The sequence below is a fragment of the Vanellus vanellus genome (assembly GCF_965231255.1).
Source record: "Vanellus vanellus genome assembly, chromosome: 2".
Classification (NCBI taxonomy): domain Eukaryota; kingdom Metazoa; phylum Chordata; class Aves; order Charadriiformes; family Charadriidae; genus Vanellus; species Vanellus vanellus.
Genome location: NC_138906.1, coordinates 70,839,004 through 70,861,930, shown reverse-complemented (window position 1 = coordinate 70,861,930; position 22,927 = coordinate 70,839,004). Strand labels below are relative to the sequence as shown.

At 39.0% G+C, this 22,927-nt stretch overlaps 1 protein-coding gene across 1 annotated transcript in view; it reads right to left on the bottom strand.

The window, feature by feature from the left end:
* The window catches only part of KIF13A (kinesin family member 13A), a gene marked incomplete at its 5' end in the record, with an annotated part of 120,599 nt that overhangs the window by 6,800 nt on the left and 90,872 nt on the right, over positions 1-22,927 (bottom strand). The window contains 20 exons of the mRNA XM_082480110.1: positions 4,166-4,270; positions 4,820-4,971; positions 5,978-6,089; positions 6,523-6,570; positions 7,107-7,184; positions 7,607-7,759; positions 9,381-9,473; positions 10,678-10,854; positions 11,859-11,983; positions 12,990-13,045; positions 14,322-14,448; positions 14,540-14,639; positions 15,950-15,988; positions 16,993-17,139; positions 17,253-17,385; positions 17,505-17,656; positions 18,203-18,376; positions 19,015-19,179; positions 19,700-19,849; positions 22,302-22,442. Coding sequence (XP_082336236.1) covers positions 4,166-4,270; positions 4,820-4,971; positions 5,978-6,089; positions 6,523-6,570; positions 7,107-7,184; positions 7,607-7,759; positions 9,381-9,473; positions 10,678-10,854; positions 11,859-11,983; positions 12,990-13,045; positions 14,322-14,448; positions 14,540-14,639; positions 15,950-15,988; positions 16,993-17,139; positions 17,253-17,385; positions 17,505-17,656; positions 18,203-18,376; positions 19,015-19,179; positions 19,700-19,849; positions 22,302-22,442 — 2,427 coding nt within the window. The remainder of the gene's footprint in view (positions 1-4,165; positions 4,271-4,819; positions 4,972-5,977; positions 6,090-6,522; positions 6,571-7,106; positions 7,185-7,606; positions 7,760-9,380; positions 9,474-10,677; positions 10,855-11,858; positions 11,984-12,989; positions 13,046-14,321; positions 14,449-14,539; positions 14,640-15,949; positions 15,989-16,992; positions 17,140-17,252; positions 17,386-17,504; positions 17,657-18,202; positions 18,377-19,014; positions 19,180-19,699; positions 19,850-22,301; positions 22,443-22,927) is intronic.

Sequence of the window (22,927 nt, the reverse complement as noted above, 5' to 3'; positions counted from 1 at the left end):
TGCTTATGTGACAAGATCCTTCTCCTAACCTGGAGGTGGGGGGGTTTCCAGTTTTTGTTTGATTTGTTTTTAAAAACTGTAAAGATGTTCTAAATGACTTGACTTTTCTTTTATCCTTCATTTTTTGAAGTGATCACTACTCACTATGGCCCTTTGTCTATAACAAGGTCTTATTTTCATTCCTACCATGTTCAAGCTCATCGCGGATATAATTCAGTCATATTACTCATGCAAAATAACCTCTTAAGCTGAATCAAGATTTCCAATAATATTAAAGTTTTGTTGCCAGAGCAATCAGTATCTGAAGAAGATACCTATATCTGTCTAAGTATACCTGACAAATCCAACCAGGTTTCAGATTATTAATATTTGCCCAAGTAAAGGCTTGGCATCCTTTGCTTACTAGTTTTTACAGGTCTGCTTCAGAGTTATTTCTCATGCAGAATTTGGATGAACGCTTCATTTTGCAACTGTTTATTTCTCTGCAGAGGAGTGACAGTGTTATGAAATGTCACATAAGACTAATCAAAATTATTCATATTCTTGAAAATCTTGTTCTTTACATCCGAAATCTACAGATCATCCCCTTAAAAGTAAAGGGCAAAATTCATATCCACTTTGAGACTACAAATACCATTCCAAGCACTAAAGCATGATGCAAAGCATCTTTTTTGCATATTGGAGTATACCCGTTGCTTGTCTCTGAGGGACCTTTTCTTAATTATTCTGCTTACTCCTTCCCTTTCATCCTTATTACTTATTCAAAATTAAGTTTTGCTCTATGCAGAACCTTGTAGTTTGTTGTTTTTAAAATATTATAAACTGTAGTGTTTATCAAATACAGTGGGTTTAAGATAGTACATAAATTCCAAACCGATAAGCATTTCATGAAGGAAGTATTTCTAGCCCATACTAGCTAAAGATCAGCTTGAAACAAAAAGGCATTTTTATTACAGGGTTCTTTGTTTCTCCTTTGAATCCTGCAAGACTCCTCATCTGACTGAAAAAAAGAGTATCTTAGTACACACAGGGTCCCTGTTCAGAATCAGACTGGGTAAGAGGCGCTGTAACTGAGAAATGGTTCTACAGATACGCAGACATCGGTGACTTGATTAGGAAAAGTCATACAAGTAACCGCACTGCCAGTCATGCATCATTTCAGGGTTAGCTATCATCAGAAATACAAAAGCTAAGGTACAGAAAAGCAGTCTTATTGCTAGAACATGGGTTGTGAATAATGCTGCAAATAGGTGATGACACATCACCTTGTGACAGACAAAAGGTGCCCCTTGTGGGGACAAGAAATATTTCCTTTCAAAGTTCTCTTAAGCTTCCCAACTAGGAAACTCCAGAAACAAACAATTTCACGGTTCTTCAAATTCCTGTAGATGTAAGATGTGGGGGAAAAAAGAAGGAAGCCACCTTGCACTGCTCAGGCTACTGGTAGAAATAAAGATAAAATCCTTGAAAAATGGGTAAAGAAACTGCAGCCACTTCCCTGGGAAGTAACAGAAAGACTATAACGAAAAACAGACTATACATCACGATTTAGCAATAACAGAAGCAAAGTAAGCAAGAACACAGAGCAACTTCCCTCCACCTGCTTTGTAACAAATATACTGTGTAGTTAAAAGTTAAAGTATATGATTTTTCAAATCCCTAAATTATACCTCTCAAGTAACTGTAAAGATGCTAGTTCCTATTTTACTAATTTAAAAATCAGTAACGCTTATTTAGTGGTTGCACCACTGGTGCTTCAATTTTCATTGCCCACTAGGAGGGCTTGCTCTTAGCCAAACCCCCCTGTTAATTACAGGCAGTATTCAAATACACTCAATATGAAAACATTTCATCTGACCTTAACGTATGCACTGTACTTGCATATTATATAGAACATGCACTTATGTCATGCTGTTTTGAAATATCTGCAATATTAAATGCTTGTGGAAGTACTGTCTGAAATTTTATGTTGAATGCTTTATTTCAGGCCAACTGAATAAAAATATTTTTTTGTTAAGTGCTGTTGGTTGGTTTTTTTCTTCCTTTGACAGATATGTTCTGAATATTTAAGAAAAGTTAAGAAAAGACCCCAGAGAAACATAAGAGGCTAAACATCATTCTTATGCCTATTTAAGTGCAGAACATTTACCTAGTTAATATTACTAGCTTCCTGTATGTTTGGTTGCTTTACTTCTATGGCATTTTATACATGCTGTAAGATGCAAGTGAGCATCATACCTGAAGCAGCACCAATCATCCAGTGATTAATTAGGAATATGAGGCTCTGTACACCTTGGAGTGATCATTTACAGTATTGATTAATAATATGAAAACTTTACTTCGAATCAAGTAGAGAGGAGCAGTGAAGTTTCATGGGGAGCAGTGATACCGCCCTACTGTAGTCTCTGAACTCATTCTGAGAGCAGTATTCATCCAAATATGTGAAATACATACTCCAGCCTAGTTCAAACATAGACGTGCTCCAGCTCTGAAAAATGCAAGGTATCCTGGGATTACGTCTTACAGAGGCTTCCTTCCTAAAGTGATAAAAAAACCCTAGAAGCCAGCATTCGATAAACCCAGCGCCATAAGCTGGCAGGGCTACGCAAATAGCTGTCTCAACCTCCTCCCCACTAGTGGCTGCTGGTTCTTGCCTGCCTCCCAAGTGTCAAGGTGATCAGACACGGGAGTAGATCCAAACGAAATGTAACTCAGTGGTAGTCCAGCCATCATCTGGATGGATCAGTTCCCTTGATCTGACTTACTGTGCAAACGAACAAAAAGCTATGTTGATGCAAGGGAGAAATCATACCAGGGTAGGAGCAAGCAGCTGACAACCAGAACAGCTCTTTCCAGGGCCCTGTTGGCTACAGCAGGTTTACAGTGTTCAGTGAATTAGTTCCATTCTAACTGGAAAAGCCTGGTGCAGGATGTTGCCCTCTTCCAGCTCTGAAAGCTTCTGCTTATCTTTGGAAGGCAGCACAGGCAAATGCCTGGTTTAATTCTGGGCATGCATGGGGTGGGACCCTGTTTTTACTCAAGGGATTAAAAGTGCTATGAAGTTGCTATGGAAAATTTGGTAACAATTTAGTTTCCAAGGGATGTTTTTCAACCCACTAGAAGATTTTGTCCTCCAAACACCTTCAAGTTATTTGTACCAGTGACTCAGTGTGAGTCAGCATGTCAGCTAACTTATGGAAAATTAACATGATTGTGAATAAAACAGCTGCTACCCAAAACCAGCAGCCAAGCTTCAAATCTATACACCAGAACACTCAGGACACTTTGGTATAACAACCTACAAAATAGCATTAGAAATCCAGAACAGATTTTTTAATGGCTTGGCTATATAGTAGGAATGAAAATAACTGTTGAATAGGAAGAATTCACCACTAGCAGTTTGTGGTAAGAGGCCTATAATACTTCCAAGAAATAATCTGAAGGTTCTAAATTTTAAATCTAAAGCTCTGATAAAAGCAAGTATTTATAGTTCCACAGCCCAAAACATAAGTCTATCATACAGCAGAAACGATGATACGCCTTTTGTTGAAGCAGCAGTGAGAAAAGGATTTGGCAGGTGAAGATTAAAATAAAAGCCCTCCACCTCAATTCACCACCTGAATTATGATGAAGACAGGCTGCAGGTTAATTAAGAGCGGCAATCTTATTTTAGTCATATTACTTCCACATCAGGCAATGAGAAGCTTTTTATAGGGTACCGACACCTAAATGCATGGTTACTTACACCAAATGGGATCATTCCATTTACTCTGGGGTATAGTCACAAAATCTGGGTAACATACAAGGTATATTAGAGTGACGACAACAACATGGTTCACTAAACCACCCTTTACCTGATCATTTGTGCCCTGTAAAAACTAAGGCCCCCCCTCTCCTGCCCACCCACAAGACAAATCACATATGAATATTAAAAACAAACAAACAAAAAAAACAAAATGCAAAACACCAATTGAGTTAGTTCCAACGACAGATGCATTTGCAAGCCAGGCGAGCTTGGTTTATTATAACCATTAGTTAATCACAAGCGATTATATCCACATTACACCTATTTTCTGCTGCAGTAGCATTAAGTGCCTTAAACCCACCACCAAATGGCCCTAAGCCCACCACCAGGCCTCATAACAGAAACTGGTACAAAACTTACAATCTTTTCCTTACGTACGCTATTGCTTTCTACAGGCACGCTGCTGGCATTCCTTCCCGAAGGCACAAAACAGCCAGCGCAATGCACCTGAGATGAAGGCATGCTCTGCAAAGGTTAAGACAGACACACAAACACATCACACAAACCACAACTCTGACCACAGCACTAAACGCGTGCAAGTTAGAAAGGCATTAAGACACGATGAAAGTGAAGCACCCATGCTGGCCACATATACATCAAAATTCAAGTTAATAGGTAGAGAAACTCATGCGCTCCTCCCAACAGACTTTTAGGTTGAGGAATTAAGGTCAGAATTATAACCACCCTAGAACACTGTTTTACAGAATTATGTTTTATCTATGAAAAAACACACCAACATCTTGCTGTAGAAAAAAAAAATGCAGGTTACTGTTAGTTTAAAGTGGAACAGATGCACCCTGTAAAGGAGAATACTTACCAAGAAGTGAAAAACAACTCCAGTATTTCAGGTAAAAAACAAACATCAAAACCCCACCACATATAAAGAACAACCTGATTAATTTTACCAGAGAATTACAAAATTCTATTGCAACAGATGCATGTTGCAAACAATTTGCCAAGTACACAAAATCACTCAATCTCCTTTAAAAAGATCAGGTGGTTTTCAAAGATTACCTCTTGGCTAAGCAGAGGTCGGCTTTCAAGTGGGGTCTTCCTTTTATGTTCCTCTTTCACTGGCATTAAGGGCTTGAAAAACTTTGGTGGCTGAGGAGAAAATGCTTTAAAAGGGCTGGCCATTAAAGCATGGGAATTCTCTGATACAACACCTAGGTAAAAAAGCAAAAATATTGTACTTCAGTTCTTCATATCTTGGCTATAACAGCATAATTCAAAATAACTGAAGATTAAGCCATACATTTGGCAAGTTACTGGCTACAGAAAAATGTCAGTATTTTAGCATTCAACCACTGGCCAAGGCGTAAGATAATGCAGAGCTCAACAAGGGGAGATTATGCCCCCCCAAGAAGCCTGGAAACAGAGGCAAAGCAGAGAATAGCAGTATCTGCTCCCTCCACTCTGAGGGTCCAATATTTCTCCTTTTCTCAGTCATAAAAACAGTGGGAAGTGTCCTTGAAACTGGAACTGACAGCTCTCTGCTTCCTGTGCCTCATCAGTCTTCTGCCCATAACACAGTAATTCTGCCCTGGAACCAAGCCAGCAATCCTGCACGGACAGGATGATCAAAAAGGAAACTGTAGACAAGGAAGCAATGAATAAACTCTCGGTCCCACTTTACTGTAGCATTATCTCTACCTGTATTGCCTGATCAAGAAAAGTGTGTTGCAATTTGACCTGGAGAAAATCAGGCACCTTTGACACACTGACACGGCAGAGCAAATATCCAAATCATGCAAAGAACCTGCAAAAGGACCCTTCCCACTTTAACAAAAACATCTTCATTTTCAAATTCATAAAATAGCAGCTCCTTTTTGTTGGTTTGTTTGCTTGCTTTGTGGTTGGGGTTTGGGCTTGGGTTTTTTGTTGTTGTTGTTGTGTCTGTTTTTTTTTCTTCTACTGTTTTGATTCACATTTAGCTTGTTCTTCTGCCCCCCTCTTGGTTTTTTTGGACACCCCCAACTTCCCATCCTTTCCTGCATGTCTTCATGCATTTCTCCCTTTCTCCCCTGTTTCCAGATTATGCTTAGCTGCTAAAGCAAGGTGCTGGATAATGCACGTATTAGGAAAAGAGCACTGAGAATTTAATTTTTAGTTTAATGCAGTAACTAAAATCCCACAAAGCACTGTCATTACATATATACTTTAAAGTCTCACCACTGCCATCTTTGCTCTTGCGAGGTGACTCCCTGGGTAAAGTACCATAACATGATACATCTTGATAACTGGAAGAACAGTCAGATATATCTAGGTGACTTTCAGACCAACCCTAAGAAACAAAAATACATAAACATGCACGCTGATACAGGCAAACACGGAAAAATTAATAGGTAAACTCAAAGGCAGTTTTTTAAAAAAAAAAAAAACAAACCAAAGGAATGTCAAGTTACTGACCTAAGACAATTTTCTCTCACACAAATGGATTGTTTAGAGGCTAATTAGCTTTTCAGTGAAGTATATTAAGTTTTGCTATAATTTCCCCCTTCTTAAATATCAGTTTCTACAATTCTAATATGAAGAGCAGAGAAGGACAAGAAGGTTAATTCAAAATAATATGTAACAAGTACAGCATTTAGAAGCTATATTATGTAAACACACTGTTAAAAATACTGTTTTCCTATTTTTTTCAATTCTCAAATACATCTTGTTTTAAAGAGGGGGGAATCTGAGAATGTGCACCGTTTGTTGTCACGTTTACATACCTTATCATCGTCATCACAGGCAGAAAGATCTAGTCGGCTACAGGATACCTACAGAACACCAATAGGCAGAATGACAACATGCCTACCTTTTACTTAGAAAATATAATGCCTTAAGGAAACAGTGTGATCATTTAGTACTAACAATTTTTCTGTTTTCTTTTTTCAGCTAAGAGCATTTATAAGGACAGCTGTGTTTGTGCTGTGTGAGTGGGTGACAGGAGAACACACAAAATGGAAACTATCCCTTATACTATGAAAAAAGGTAAAGTGACTTTGAAGTAAAAGTAATCTGAATCAGGGCAGTTGTCATCCTGAACTACTTCCAAAATGAATATCCTCATAAAAGGAGGAGAGTTTCAACCAACATTCCCACTTGCCTGTCAACTTCGTTACCTTAGGATGGACAGTTGTGGGGAGGGGCTCCGAGTGATTGATTTTCACTCATGACAACTTTCCTACAGGTTGGTTAGTCCCAGCTTAGAATAATCATTACCATATCACATTGTGTAAGCATTACATCAGCACACAAAAAGAGCCTCCCTGCCCCATTAGACCTAAGTTACCAGAGGATAAAAGGTCCTTACATTGTGGACATTTGGAGTGCTGATGCTTCTGCGGATGTTTCTCGCTTTGGTGGAGAGCGCCTCTTTGACTGTGACTGCCTGTATAAAGAAAAGAACACATCAGAAACAATGCCATGGTATCCTCATGAGAAATGGTCAAGTAGGATAGAAACTTTTTTCAGTGTGGCGAACAACAGCAAGCAGGGCTTGCATATACAAATCTTAATTTGCATGCACAACCACCAAAATTTGTATCTGGAATGCATTCTTTGGCCTTTGCCTGTTCAGGTTCTGCAGACTACACCATAGGCAGCTATAGTTACTAGACCTACTACTATTGGAATTCTGTATTTCAGAATACAGAAGTAACTTAGCCATACACTCAGCCGTCCAACGTTCTCTAAAAAAAAAAAAACCCAAACCAAAAAATAATGAAGATTTAATATTTTTAAAACATCAATCGTCTCTACTGGAATTCTCATAATCCAGTTCAAAAGGTGAAAGAAGTGCCTTTTCCTTGCCTGTCTTAGTCGTTCAAGGCTCAAAATGTTCTCCACTTGCAGTACACCACGTGTGTATTTTTCAATGTATGTTTCTCCATCCGATGTGCCTTCGTTCTCACTCCTTGCGGCCATCAGTGCTAAGGTCTCACGATCCTCAATTTCTTCTGTAGCCTAAATTACAAGTTACAGTATTGAAGCTTTTTAAAAATTAAAGCCTATTGTTTTTAAAGTAGTAATTCACTACTGTAGACCACCTCAATCCAGAAATTCATTTGAATGGATAACCTTTAACTTGATCAGTAATCCTAATTATAATCAATGATCCAGGACTTTTCAATACAGACGTAAATGATGCTTAAATAAGAAGAGGTCATGCTTGGGAAAAGTTTTGCACATTTTCCTTAGTCAATGTGCTTCTAGAAATAACGTATATATAACCTGAAATCACATATGTTAAGGATTAACTAATGACAACTTCCTAGGCAAGTATATACAACTTCCTTCCCAAATCTTAGGTACTCTGTGCGATTTCCCTAGAATTTAAATTTTAAGTACTACTGCACAAAAGTGACAATTACGTGGTGATAAGACTATTTACATTTGCATTTGTCCAGTTTGTTTACCTTTAAAATAAATTTTATAGTAGATTTACAATTCGCACAAGCTTTTTCTATAAAAAGCAATTTACACTCCTGCTTTCACTGTTTCATTCTGTTTTCACTGACCTGAACATCCCTCTGAGTACCCTCTATATTCTCTCCGTAGACACTAACGTAATTTCAGAAAGAGCTCTACGACAAGAACTCAGTTAAACACAGCCGAAGAGAAAATAAAATCCCTACAGTTTTCAACCGTTTAAAGATAACATGATCTCACCACTGAATTTCAGGATACACACTTTGGCAAGCTGCCTCTTCTTAGCAAAGCTGGACATTTACTTCTCAATCAGTATCACCCACTGCAATAGGTCATTCTGCTCTTTTCAGTGAATTTACCAGAGCAATATGGAATTTCATGAAGTTCAGCAAGGCCAAGTGCAAGGTCCTGCATGTGGGTCACGGCAATCCCAAGCACAAATACAGGCTGGGTGGAGACTGGATTGAGAGCAGCCCTGAGGAGAAGGACTTGGGGGTGTTGGTTGATGAGAAGCTCAAAATGTGCCAGCAATGTGCACTCACAGCCCCTGAAAGCTAACGTATACCAGGCTGCATCAAAAAAAGCGTGGCCGGCAGGTCGAGGGAGGTGATTCTGCCCCTCTACTCCAGTCTCGTGAGACCCCACCTGGAGTACTGCGTCCAGCTCTGAGACCCCCAACATAAGGACATGGAGCGGGTCCAGAGGAAGGTCATGAAGATGATCAGAGGGCTGGAGCACCTCTCCTATGAGGACAGGCTGAGAGAGTTGGGGTTGTTCAGCCTGGAGAAGAGAAGGCTCCGGGGAGACCTTATTGCTGCCTTCTAGTACTTAAAATGGCCTCCAGGAAAGATGGGGAGGGACTCTATCAGGGAGTGCAGTGGTAGGATCAAGGGTAATGGTTTTAGACTGAAAGAAGGTAGATTTAGATTAGATATTAGGATGAAATTTTTCACTCTGAGGGTGGTGACACTGGAAAAGGTTGCCCAGAGAAGTTGTGGATGCCCCATCCCTGGAGGTGTTCAAGGCCAGGCTGGATGGGCAACCATGCTGCAACCTGCTCTAGTGGGAGGTGTCCCTGCCCATGGCAGGGTGGGTGGAACTAGATGATCTTCAAGGTCCCTTCCAACATAAACCATATGATTCTATGATAATTTACCTTTGGTATATTGGATACTATTTCATAGGTCACTCCACAGGCATAATATATATTTTTCAAGGATATTCTCCTTTTCAGGCTCTGGGTAAAACTCTAGAAACAAAGTAATTTTCAATTATTTTTTTGACAATTATTATGTATGACATCCTAATAAATAAAAGGTTGCAGTGCAAAAATTTCTTTTACCACACAAGCACATTGTTCACAACCATAAGTTCCTCTTTAGCACTGATGAATCTTTAAGTGCTCTTTACATGCTACTAAGTTCAATCAGTAACATTTTTCTCCCATTTTGCACTGATGCTCTATCCTCGTGTAGTAACTTGTAACTGAGAAGCTGCGGCTGTAAGAAGTCAGTAATGTACAAATACCAACATTTCTCATTTTATCAGCCACCTGTTCAACAGGTAGAAAATTCATTTTGCAATAGAAAAGCATAAATCTACTTTCTATCCATAACTGAAATAGTAACCAGGGCCTTCACTGTTGTAATCACAAGCTTAACATGCTTCATTGTCAGGTTAGCCCTTACATCACTAACTGCAAACTTAACTTTCATCTAATAAGGCATTTTAGACAAACAAAACTAACAAAGGACAGCACGACAAATACAAAAAGGCATGGAATTCAGCTGCTTAGTAAGTTGCTTAGTAGTACAACAGGCATTTTGTGCTCCTTCCCCCACTGCATTGCAAAATCTGAAGCAATTCTGAAATATGGTCTTGGTCTCAGTCAACTGGGAAACAGAAAGGAACATGATTTCAGAGAGCATCTCATTGTCTAAATCCATGAAGCAGCAAAGCGACGGGAACAGCAACCGCTCTTGTAGCCAAAGCAAAAGCGGGAAGAGAATGTATACATTTGGGTAGTGTGAGAAACAAGCCTGGTTTGTAATTAACACAGAAAGCATCAAAGAGAAAGGAAAAAGATATATTGTGTTTACACTGCACATTTGAAGGCACCAAAGATGCTTTCAGGAATAGAGTAGCTACAGTGACTCTGATAGATAAACAAACATTTTGAGTTGTATAGACAAGAAGGTAAACTCCTTTTTTGTTACAAAAGCAGCACCTGTTACATTCTGAACCAAATCAGGTTGAAAAATGGACCGCTTAAAGGGATTTACCAGAAGCGCACAGCTTCACTGCAACCTATAATAATCTATTTTTCATTTGTCTTTCATAAGAATTGGAGGGACCAAACTTACAGAAAATGAAGCAAGCAGCTAAGAAAACACATTTGTAAAATTAAGTATATAAAAAAATATTATTAATAAAATAATATATTAACTTCTTACCTGCTTGTTATAAATATTGGCTGCAATCCTTTTGCGTAATACCAGTTCCATTGCAGCAGGATGGCTGAGCTGCACAGTAGTCTTCACTATCAAGTAAATTCTCTCATTTTGAGGAGTTACCCTATTTAGGTGCACTGAATCATGGACAGAAGAGTCCCAAGCAGCAGTAGCTGAAACCTATGCAGACAAGTGAAATGGAGGAAGGAAAGGGAAATCAAAGACTCAATTACTCTAACAAAAGGTATAATTTGCAGTGATTTAACATGAAATAAAGCAATTCTCTAATGAAAGAAAAATAAGCATAATTGAATAAAATGGGGTGAAACCTCCTTTTCATAGTGAGGAATTGATGAGAAGAAGCATAAAGAGGCGTTAAGATATTTGGGAACACAATCGTGAGCACAATCCTGGCATTGTGCAAACGCTGCATCAGAAGGAAGTCTTCACACGGAGGTAGAGAGGAAAGCAGAGGCAAGACTGAAGGAAGGAATACAAATCCTATTGCAACTGTATTACAAGTTTATCAAATTCAATGGCAAATCTCCTATCTGTATTGGACTAGGTTATAAAGGCCCAAGCAGAATAAACATGCTCCCATCCTGCAGAACATCTTTTTCCTTCCCCTTGCCTCCTCCCCAACTTTGGCATTCCGTTTATTCTGGAAATGGTCTCTTAAGCAGTGGCCTGAGTTGGCACAGAAGGTGGAAGAAATGAGTTAAGAAATTCCAAAATGGATTCAGAACCATTTATTTCCAACAATTCCCAAACTTTATATTTAAAAATGTAATTGTGTACTACAAAGGAAAAAGTTTTATATAAACATTATGCTTTGCCTAGTATGCACAATAAATGAAGTAGTTTTCTCTGAAGAATCAAGAGCCTGCAAGACGAATGATGGAGTGAGGAAAGAAGAAGGATTTCGAGTCAGGCAGCTGAATTATTCTTTTACCCAGAAGAGCTAAGACTTGTCACCTCTGAATTAAGGCAGAAGGGCTAACAAGTCATTATCCTCTTAAATTTTAAACAAATAGGCCAGAAAATAAAGGCAGCACTAGATATAGATTGCACTTCTATGACAAAAATATAATAAGAATACTTATTAAATACATATAAGTAGAAAATAAAACATAAGAAGAAACATAAGCTGCAGTTGTCAAGAAGGAGGCTTGCTGACAATTTACCTCATCATCACTGTGTTTTATGATCGGCAGATAAAAGAATGGACTCCCATGCTCCTTTGGTAGTATTGAGTTAACTCCTGATGCATGGGGACCTATAAGTTGTTCATTGGCACTGAGGTCATCAGCTAATGAAACAAATGTGCAAAGAATGAAATAGTTTTATACCAAAGGATATTAATATAGAGAGGCAAAGTTGTAAGAAAAAGCTGTAATAAAGTCCTACACATATTTCATAATACATTTAATCCTAATTAATTGTATTACTATGCAATATTTTGAAGACAATTTCTCACGGAGCCTAAACAGAATTCAAAACTATTTCTAGTTATTCGTAACATTAACTTACCGAGACAGAAATTTTCTGATTTATCCACCTGTCACCCTAACCAGCTTATCTCAGTTAAATCACTTCTGATGTATTAGGGAATCTTTAAATTGAGAAAAGTTCAGGTGACATTAGGCTTTTAGCTAAACAAAAAAAAAAAAACAAAACAAAAAAACCACCAAGCAAACAAGAGTTGCGCAAAGATCCATTAATCTGTTTAAATATCCTGTTTGATCTTCTGTCTGTTAATCTCTGCTGATAATGAAAAAAATCAAATAAAAACATTTCTTGTGAGCATAAAGGAAAGAGTGTATATCATTTTGCAAAAGCTGCTTCTAAAGCAGGTATTAATGTGTTGCCTATATAAACACTTCTACTAGCCCATTGAAGTGCTCCATGTGACAAGGCCTGTGGATCCTCCTCTGCTTGTTTCCTAAACAGTCCTTGAATGTGGTGCTAACACTAGTCTCTTGTTGCTTATAGTGTATCTGTGTCCTAAGAATATATATCGATAATCTTCTCACACGTAAAACTAAACACCTTCAAAGGGAGAAGATTTAGATTCTCTAACAAAACACTCATTGTAGTTCTAACACACTCTTCATTAAACTAGCTGTGTAAGCCTCTACAGATAATTATTGCAACATAAGAAATCAGGAGAAAAATCATTTTACAAGCCATATCACACAGTGCCATTGCCAGGACTTGTTTTGACTTCTGATACATTTCACTTTCATTCATTCATCAATTTATTGATCCTAACTAATTTCTCCCCCCAGGTTTCTTAATCTGCCATTACAACATACCATTTAAATCAAGGAAGAGGACAGGTATATGTGTTTCCATTCCTGCAGGTGGAATCCTGAAACAAAACAAACTACTGTCAACAAGGAAGGCAAATACATAACCTAAGCTAACTTGGGCAAACAGATCTCCATGCAAACTTCATATTGACTGTAACCAATGACTAAATCTGTCAACATTTTGATGGCTAATTTGAATGCCTATGTTGCACAAACAATGTTTTGTTTATCTACACATGTAGTGAAACGTAGTGCTTTACCAAAACTTAATTCACACCACACAGCACATTTCAGTCGCTGTGACAGGCACAAAGTTGAACATAGGAAGTTCCATCTTAACATGAGGAGGAACTTCTTTACTTTGAGGGTGGCAGAGCACTGGGACAGGCTGCCCAGAGAGGTGGTGGAGTCTCCCACACTGGAGACATTCAAAACCCGCCTGGACGCTGTCCTGTGCACCTTGCTGTAGGTGACCCTGCTCTGGCAGCTGATCTCCACAGGTCCGTTCCAACCCTGATCATTCTGTGATTCTATGTTGAAGACAAGTTTTAAACATCCTGTTCTGTTTCTTATAAAGTCAACTAGTTGTAGTCATCTCATACATAACGGTTAGCAACCTTTCAAACAACTGAATACGTAACTAATGACAAAACATAATCTTTATATCAATAAACAGGCTTTTCTCGGTATGACCACAGCACACTTCAGGTGGATAAAGGAAAAAAAGGGGAGGAAAGATTATCACTACATCATTCACCCAACGAAGAAGAGATACTAGGCACTATCAGAGACATCAGTGTACACTTGATCAGAGCCACATTTCTTGTCCACGCTTTCCCAAATCTAACATGTTGCATTCCTCATTTTTGCACATCAGTTCCAATGATCTTAGTTAAAACACAAATTTAAATGAAAGTAAATGAGGAAAGAGAACACTTCCTTTAAAATCAGAACTTCTTCCCTCCCCACCCCTTATCAATGAAATTACCATGCGCTCTACCATTCATTTTTGAACGACTCCTTTCTTTGAAAGGAGTCAAACTACGGGATATCTCTCTCAGAATTTTGAAAAAGTGTAAAATACTATGTTAAATTCAAAGGTGATTTTCAAATCTTGAAAGCTATCTCAAAGCTACTTTATGTAATACGTTAACTAAGCAAACCTTTCTTACATTCAAACCAGCACCTGACCTTCTGGCCTTCTGCCAGCTAAGCGTAATTGGTAGCATTACAGGAAAACGTAGAAAGCTCTAAAACATTCTCAGATTTTTACCTTGTAGTGTGCAATGTTCATGTAGAAAAAGCTAACTACTCCAACGTTTTTTCTGAACATACCAATTTGCAGGGGCACCGGGAATTCCACTGCCTGGTGCTGGAACAAATACTGCATTCCTCTCTTCTGTCAGCCCTACCCACTGTTCAACCAGCCGGGCTTCTCGTTCTAGATCATCCTCAGATTTTTCTACAGTGAAAGAGATTAATATCATATATGAGATAAGTTTTTCACACTATAGGGAATAAAGTACTTATGACAGTGACTTTAAGCTTCAAACCTTGCTTATTGCTGATCTTTTGAATCTGCTCATCCAAGTATTCTCTGCGTTTTATCAATGCATCAGACCACCTTTCTCGTACACAGTTTAAATCTTCTTCCTAACATGGAAAGAGAAAAGAAAGCTATAAGGCTACATTGTTAAGATTAAAGGGCAGTGAATTTTGTGGTAATTTTATCAGAATTGATATTCAACAGCTTGCATGATGCAGAAAACATTTTTCCCCGATTGACATGCACACTGATTAAGTACCTCATCACCCATGAATGGAAGCTTATTTGCTTTGAAGTCTCAAATTCCAACAGAAGGAAAAGAAAACGTGACTGCCTCAGTTGCTGAACAGAATCATACACCATAGGCTAATTACTCACAAAAGTGGCAATCACACTTTCTAACAGCATATGAAATAGGAAAAACAGGTATCATCAGTTGATCGTAAATGCCCCTGAAGATTAGACAGGTCAGTATGCCCTCAAACCTGCCCAAAATTCCATTGCTAGCAGCTGCTATCAGTGCAATTAAAAGATTTCTCATGCAAACAAAACCCGTCATGCATTCATGCTTTGTGGTATCACAGAAAATCTGGTTCGTTCTTCTCTGTGATAAGTCAGGAAGCGCATAAACAGCCCGCAAGAAGTTAGTACCTGATATATTTGGGATTGCTGTAAAACCTAATACATTATCTTAAGGGATGTCAGCATTCTCACCTAACTGGTTTTACGTCTGTAAAGCTGCCTACACTAGAAAGAAGACTTCTATGTAGAGATCTGTAATGTGTTTTACTTTTTCAGGCACTTCCTCTTTTGCCCTTTGTCGCCTTTTAAATGATTCTTGTGTTACGCTTTCTAAACTCTGACTGACCTATATTTACTTATCATACAAAAAGCCGGCTCAAGGTTTGTTTCTGTGTAGATAAAAAAATTGCTTCGCTGAAGCTTCTGTATTTCCCACACTCGCATCCTCCCCTCTCTCTCCCACTAGCGGTTCAGAACATTGCACAACTCAAAAGGTTACGATGTTTTCTTTAGAAAACAACCTTATGTTGTATAATTTGGTTCATAAAGATGCCTGCAACTGCAGGTGGTTGTTCTCTTCCCTGTGCTATTCACTGGAAACTGTTTTCATTCTAAATGAAAGTTTCTAGGCTTTTATTCACATAGCAATTCATGTAGCCAGTTAGGAGAGCTGACTGCTGAGTGCTAGAGAAGAGAGCACACTGCAAGAGTATAAAGTCACAAGGTAAACTGAAATAGCGATGTTTTATAGCCCAGGTAGCCTCTTAAATGCACAGCATATATATATTTCAAAGCCGCTTTTGCTTGCTCCAGTACGCTTGTTCATTTGAAAGTTGCTGGCTATTAGCATTAGCTGTGCCCCATGCCACAGGATTGACAGCAACAGCAGCAATACCTGGTAACTATCCATATCACCACCATCATCCTCCTCCTTCTGGTAGGAGAAAATAAATTTTGTAAAACACAAAAGAACATGCATTTCTCTCAACAGAAACTCACAGAAATACCCAAAAACACAAATACAAACTTTTCTGCCACAAACTTGTAAAATGTTAAAACTACAACATTCAAATAACCAGTCTTATTAACAGGTAGAAACAGATTTTTTCTCATTACAGACTATAGCATTGAATCCATTATTTGAGTATTAGTGAATATATTTATAAAAAAAAATATCATAGCATAGAATACAGTGCCAGAGAAGGGACTGAACAAGTGTATCACCAATCTTCACATTTTACAGTTTCAACTGTATTTAAGGTTATAACTACTTGTGTTTCTGAATGCAACCCTTCTGACAAAAGGCACCTCACTTCCCTGGGTGACCCATTCCACTTGTTCTTTGCCATCACTGTTAAAAGCATGCTTTATTTCCAATATGAATTTGTCCAGCATCAGTTTGAAGGCATTTATACTTAAGACCTTTTTCTCCTAAATGAAATAGCCCTTTCATATTCAGTGATAACTATTTCTGATTCTGATCAAGTAACAGCTCAGTCCTTTTTGAAAAGATAAACAGTATCTTCAATATAAGGCATTTTCTCTATTAATTTTCTTTTTTTTATTTTCCCCCGCTTTTCTCCTCCTCAACTTTCACCATCCTCGTAAGGGAGGGAAATTAATGGAGCTAGGAATCTACTATTAATCACCTCTACACACAAAGCTAAAAATAATTTCCATATTGCTGCTGTTTTGTGTATACTCTAACACGATACTTGGCTCTTTATCAGTTATACATTAAGTCACAAGCAAAAAAAGCAGATTTAGCACCATATGCTCACATTATACATATTAGCCTCAAACTCATGTAAAACTGCAAAATTACGTATCACATATCAGTGTGCTACGGTCCCTTATGGGACTATGTTGGGCTGGCTCTAGAACAGCAAAACAAACCCCCAAAAAATAATGCAATGCATGAAAAAGTAATTGTCTTACCTGGTAGCTGTCCAAGCCCCTTTGCAGTTTGGTTGACCTGGCAGTCACACCACCTATAGAGACTGAAAGAATTGCTTCTACCATGAGAGGCAACGTTCCTGAATGTTGTACAGGTTTCACTGTCACCTGAACTCTGCGAGAATGACCCTGAACAGGTAAATTGAAAGAAGGAAAGACAGACAGAGAGGGAGAGAGAAACTAAGAATAAAATTAAGAATCAATTTAAGCATGAATATGAGGACAGGGAAAAAGACACGTACCTGCCTAAGCTGGAAAATCCCCCCTGTGTTTACATCTTTTGCCTGATGGAGTTCAACTGCAGTATATTCTCCCATCTCATTCAATTCTTGTATGGAAATCCACATTTCTATTCGTCGAGTTACTTCATTCCACCTAAAAATACATCCCCACAAAAACCGATGGTTGCCTCACTAAGCTATATTTTGTGCACCACAAGTATTAGAAAGACTTTGGAAAGCTGATGGAAGCATTCACATGTAATTTATTTGTACCTGTCTCTCAGTGTCCTAGTTTTAGCATGAAGAGAATCAACTTCCCAAACAGAGCTGCCATTGCCAGTACACCTGTGACCCCACACCTCAATAGCAAGAGCTCCTTCTGAAATGAACTCCAAAAACTCCTCTGTGACATTCACCACATAGTCCTGGCAACGAGAAAAATAAATCACATCCAATCAAATGAAATAACTGTATCTCCTCAACTAGTTTGTATGACACACCAAACAACTAACTACCTGCATGGTAAAACCATACAGTTTGTATCATAAAGCTCAACTCCGCTCAAGTAAGTTGTGAAACGTATCATCTCAGCAATTCCTGCTTCTGCATACTGTATTTCATGCTTTGAAAATTCCCATAAAAATGAGGTCACAGTTCCAACGATCTTTAAGTTACTGAGCTTACGAAACAAGCATATAATGTCATTATATAAACTATAATTTCCCCCATGCATTACAGATGGCAATGGAATTTTAAAGACCAACTAACTAAAAGATTTTTATGATTTTGCTGCATTTTGAAGAGGTGACGAAGTGAAATAATATGGCATTCTAAAGTATAGTTAAAAGCCATTAGTTATATGACTTGATTCCTTCGTTCCTCCCCCAATGAAACAAGGTTCAAATTCTAAAATAGCTTATCTCAAACATACCATCCTCCCGGTAACACTATTTCATAGTAAAAATAGTTACCTTACAGTGAGAGAAGGTCACTGTAAAGTGAGCATCCTTGCTCTGAGGTGAAGGCACATCTGGATCTACCACTGGTGCCGCTACTGTTGACTCGCATTGATCCCAAAATGTATATTGACAAAAGACAAAGTTGGAGAGATTAGGTGGCAGTCCGGTTGCTTCTTTTATTTTTACCTGAGGAGACAAAACAGACGTTCTCATAAATATGATTGTTTCTTCTTCAATTTTAAATTGTTCAAAAACTAAATATTTAATCCAAAAGTACCAACAGCCAAGAAGGATCTTTATAGGACACCTCCAATTGCTTTCTAAGGATGTCCCTATCTAGGAAATCTCTGTTTTGCATATACAGAAAGGCAGATACAAAGGCGGCAGTTACGTGCATCTAACTAGCCCACCCATGTACATGTTGTCTTTGAAGAAGCTGATAAGCTCAAGTGGAGAATGAAGCACTTCATCACAGAAGAAATGAAATCCAGACACCACTCATATAACCAAACAAACCATAGGAGATGGTTACACGGAAAAACTATTTCCCCTTTGATGTCTGCCGAGATGGACAGTCCTTTCGTAACATCAGTATTTATGATGTACACCTACATATACTAGAAACTAATGCAAATTAATTCAGCCACTGGCAACTACAGCTAGTTAGACTGACCTATACTGAACCAGAACAAAGAGAAGTCTCTCTTTTCTCTTTAGAGAATTTTAGGCAAGCAATAGCCTACATAGCTTAATACTTCACATCAGATCGACCACATAGTTACAAATGCCTGAAATTGTTAACTTCATCATGTGTTCTCACTTACCCTGCAGGAGAGCTTTTTTGCTCTGTGAATAATTTCTCCATTGTTATCCATGACTTCCAGACTCCCGCTCTCACTGGAGTTCTCAGATGAGTCATCTCCTTCTACTACACGTTCTGGGACAGACCCAGTGACTCGCATTACTTCAACATGCAACCGTCCTGCAACCTAAGGCAAGACAAATGCTAAGAACCTGTGCACAAGGGGCCTAAAGACATTAAGATGGTAAACACCTAACTCTACGAGGTGTGCTGAAACAGAACTGTACAGCTCTTAACCACCAAATGAAAAGCAACAATGCCAAAAAAGATGAGAAATAAATAAATAAATAAATGTTTGTATGCAGAACTACTGACCTTTTTAAATCACACACAACAGAAAATGCATACAGTGTCATGACTGTACATCAGAACCTTAAGATGCTGAGTTATGCTCAGTTACTTATGCTGACACTAAGAATTGTATTCTACTATTTTAGTAGCTGGACAATTGTAAACAATTAAACGGAAAACACACGTAACAATTTGCAAAACACTTATTCACTGGGAAACAAGACCCTAAGCATCATTTGCTTGTTAAAAAAAAATAGGTGTACGTTAGGTCTCCCAGCACAACGCCATGTTATCCCCGGTATGAGCGCATGGGTGTACCCAGTCCCGCTGTATGTCAAGGCCCTGTTTGGCTTTACCTCCCCCTGCTGACTGATGATGGGCACAGCATACTGCAGCTTGACGTCATAGAAAAGGCACTCCAAAAACACGTTGGCGACGCCAATTAAGTTGTGATTCTCTTGCGCTTCGTAAAAAGGATCACCTCTTTTGCCAATCAGCTTCCTTATCTGTTTTAAAGATCATAAAAGTTACGTAAAAAAACCTGTAAGCGTGGGACCACAAAAATCAAATAACCACATAGTATAAGATCACGGCACAAAAATTAAGTCACTTCTGATCTTTTCTGTTCCTTCTTGTTACAGAAGTAGAAAGAGACTAGGAGCATATCACAAATCTGAAATGAAATCTTTGAGATGAGACATTACACAATCCTCTCTTTACTATGGGATATAGTAATATGATGACCTACATTTTTTAGCGATGTCAAGACAAAGCAGTTTTTACCATGAGCAAGCACAGTAGCCATTGATTTCAAGAAGTTTCACCTTACTTTTCTGCTCTGATTACACTTTTTAAATGAGAGGACAAATCATCCTCAGGTTTAACAGCTGGTCTGGCTGCTGGGTGCCACTACAAGGGCAAAAGGGAAGATGCAGAATGACTCCCACTTAAGCCTACAAGTGTTCTTATGACTCCCATAGAGCTAAGATCACACCTGTACCATTTTCTACGCAAGTGCCTCATACACAGCCACAAAGAATTCATGCAGATTCCTAGCACAATATGCACTCCTCAGCGGACTTGTCAGCTCCTTCCCTTCTCCTCCTCTTTTGTCTTCAACACATGCATTTGACCTACGTGTTTCTATGTAGCACATAGAACACATGCATTATGGATGACATAGGTCATGGCAAGGATGATCCTGGCTCAGGCAGACATGTTAATATATTCAAAGGATGTGCTATCAGTTCTTACTAAAGTCAGCAGCAAAATCATCGTTGTCTTCAACGGGCACAGATGAAGTGCTTGACCTCCCCTGTGTTATGATTTTAGAGATCCCCATTGTCCCGTCCAAGGCATGTAACAAAGGCACAACAGCTGGTCAAACATATTTAAGAATGACTCTTGAAAAAATGAATTTAGGTGCTCTCTATGAGCCACAAGACAGCAAGATATACTGCCTATGCAGTTCTACCTGGATATTTGGAGGACATCTTCTGGAACACCAAATCTCATGTCTATCTCTTGCCAGTAATCAAGCAAGCTTTTAACAAGCCTCATGCTTATTTGCCAAGGCTAACATACTACTAAAATTCTCAGGAAACGCTACTTAGTTTTGATGGGAGATACTGATGTAGACTAAGTATCTTCAATTGATTTCTTCACTGCTTTAAGGTTGGGGGATATACAAATGAGTATCTCACATTTTAAGATCAAGTTCTACCCCACTACTATGTTCTGCACCATGAGTGTATCTAAGCAGCATCCTTGCTAGCTTTGATAATGACTGCAATTTAATAATTTTATTTCTAATACAGCTTGCTACTTCCATTCAGAGCTGGTGCCTATCTGCATGGCACCTATATTACACCAAGTAAACTCTTAGTGGTATCATGAGTCACTACCTCAGCACCTCATGAAGTTCAGCAAGGCCAAGTGCAAGGTCGTACATCTGGGTCAGGGCAATCCCAAGCACAAATACAGGCTCAGCGGGGAATGGCTGCAGAGCAGTCCTGAGGAGAAGGACCTGGGGGTGCTGATTGACGAGAAGCTCAACATGAGCCAGCAATGTGCAATCGCAGCCCAGAAGGCCAACCGTATCCTGAGCTGCATCAGAAGTGTGGCCAGCAGGTCGAGGGAGGTGATTCTGCCCCTCTACTCCACTCTCGTGGGACCCCACCTGGAGTACTGCATCCAGCTCTGGAGTCCCCAACATAAGAAGGACATGGACCTGCTGGAGCGTGTCCAGAGGAGAGCCACGAGGATGATCTGAGGGCTGGAGCACCTCTCCTATGAGGAGAGGCTGAAAGAGTTGGGGCTGTTCATCCTGGAGAAGAGAAGGCTCCAGGATGATCTTATTGCGGCCTTCCAGTACCTAAAGGGAGCCTACAGGAGAGCTACGGAAGGACTTTTTACTAGGGAATGTAGCAATAGGATGAGGGGCAATGGCTTTAAACTGGAAGAAAGAAGGTTTATATTAAACATTAGGAATAAATTTTTCACTCTGAGGGTTGTAAGGCACTGGAACAGGTTGCCCAGAGAAGTTGTGGATGCCCCATCCCTGGAGGTGTTCAAGGCCAGGCTGGACGTGGCCTTGGGCAACCTGGTCTAGTGAGAGGTGTCCCTGCCTATGGCAGGGGGGTTGGAACTTGATGATCTTCAAGGTCCTTTCCAACCTAAACCATTCTATGATTCTATAATGATATCTGACTTCAGCACACTTATATTCGAGAATGCAAGTGAGGATAGGACATAGCTGTGTTTTACTATACATGGGCATTTTGAATATTTAGTATTACTCAGGTGTGCGGGCTTTTTTATTTGTATTTAAAAAAAAAACCCACAATACTGTACCCTTTCATATACAAACTCATTGCACTTGATCTGTACAACTTATTAAAAGGGGTTAAAAGAAAACAAACACAATCTCTGATTCCTTTCAGAAAATATATACAATACCTCAGGAATTTTCTCCTTCCATTCTTGATAGAGGTCTCTCATGTCAATCAATTTGTTCTCTAGTTTCTCGATAGTCCACACTTGAGTACCTTTTCCTTTTCTTCTCACTTGAATAGCAGGCTCGCTTACTATTGCACCCCTCTAAATCAGAGGAAAAAAATAATCACTGCAGGAAAGGTGCATGTAACTAGTTTAACTCTTCACTCAAATTGCATTCCTAAAAAGGAATAAAATACAGAATATACAGCTTCTCTCTGCATGCTAGCCATACTACTTCTGTCCTCAAACACAGCATACCCTATACATCTCTGAGGATCCTGACATCTTTGTCCTTCTCAGACACCTACCATTCACACAGGAACATTAACACTCTCAATCAAACCACTTATGATAAGCATATTATCCTAATTGCTATCATTATATTTACAGCAGCACTACAACTAAAAAACCCTTGAGACAAAAAGAAATTGTAGGCATCTGTAACAAAACCTGGTAATTTCTGCAAACAACTAAAATGCAGGTTTTACAGCAGTCGAACACAAATGTCTGTTTACAAACCACATGCACATATGGTGATCATACACTTGAAAGAACAGCTAGAGCCATACCTAATGCCATGTTCTCAT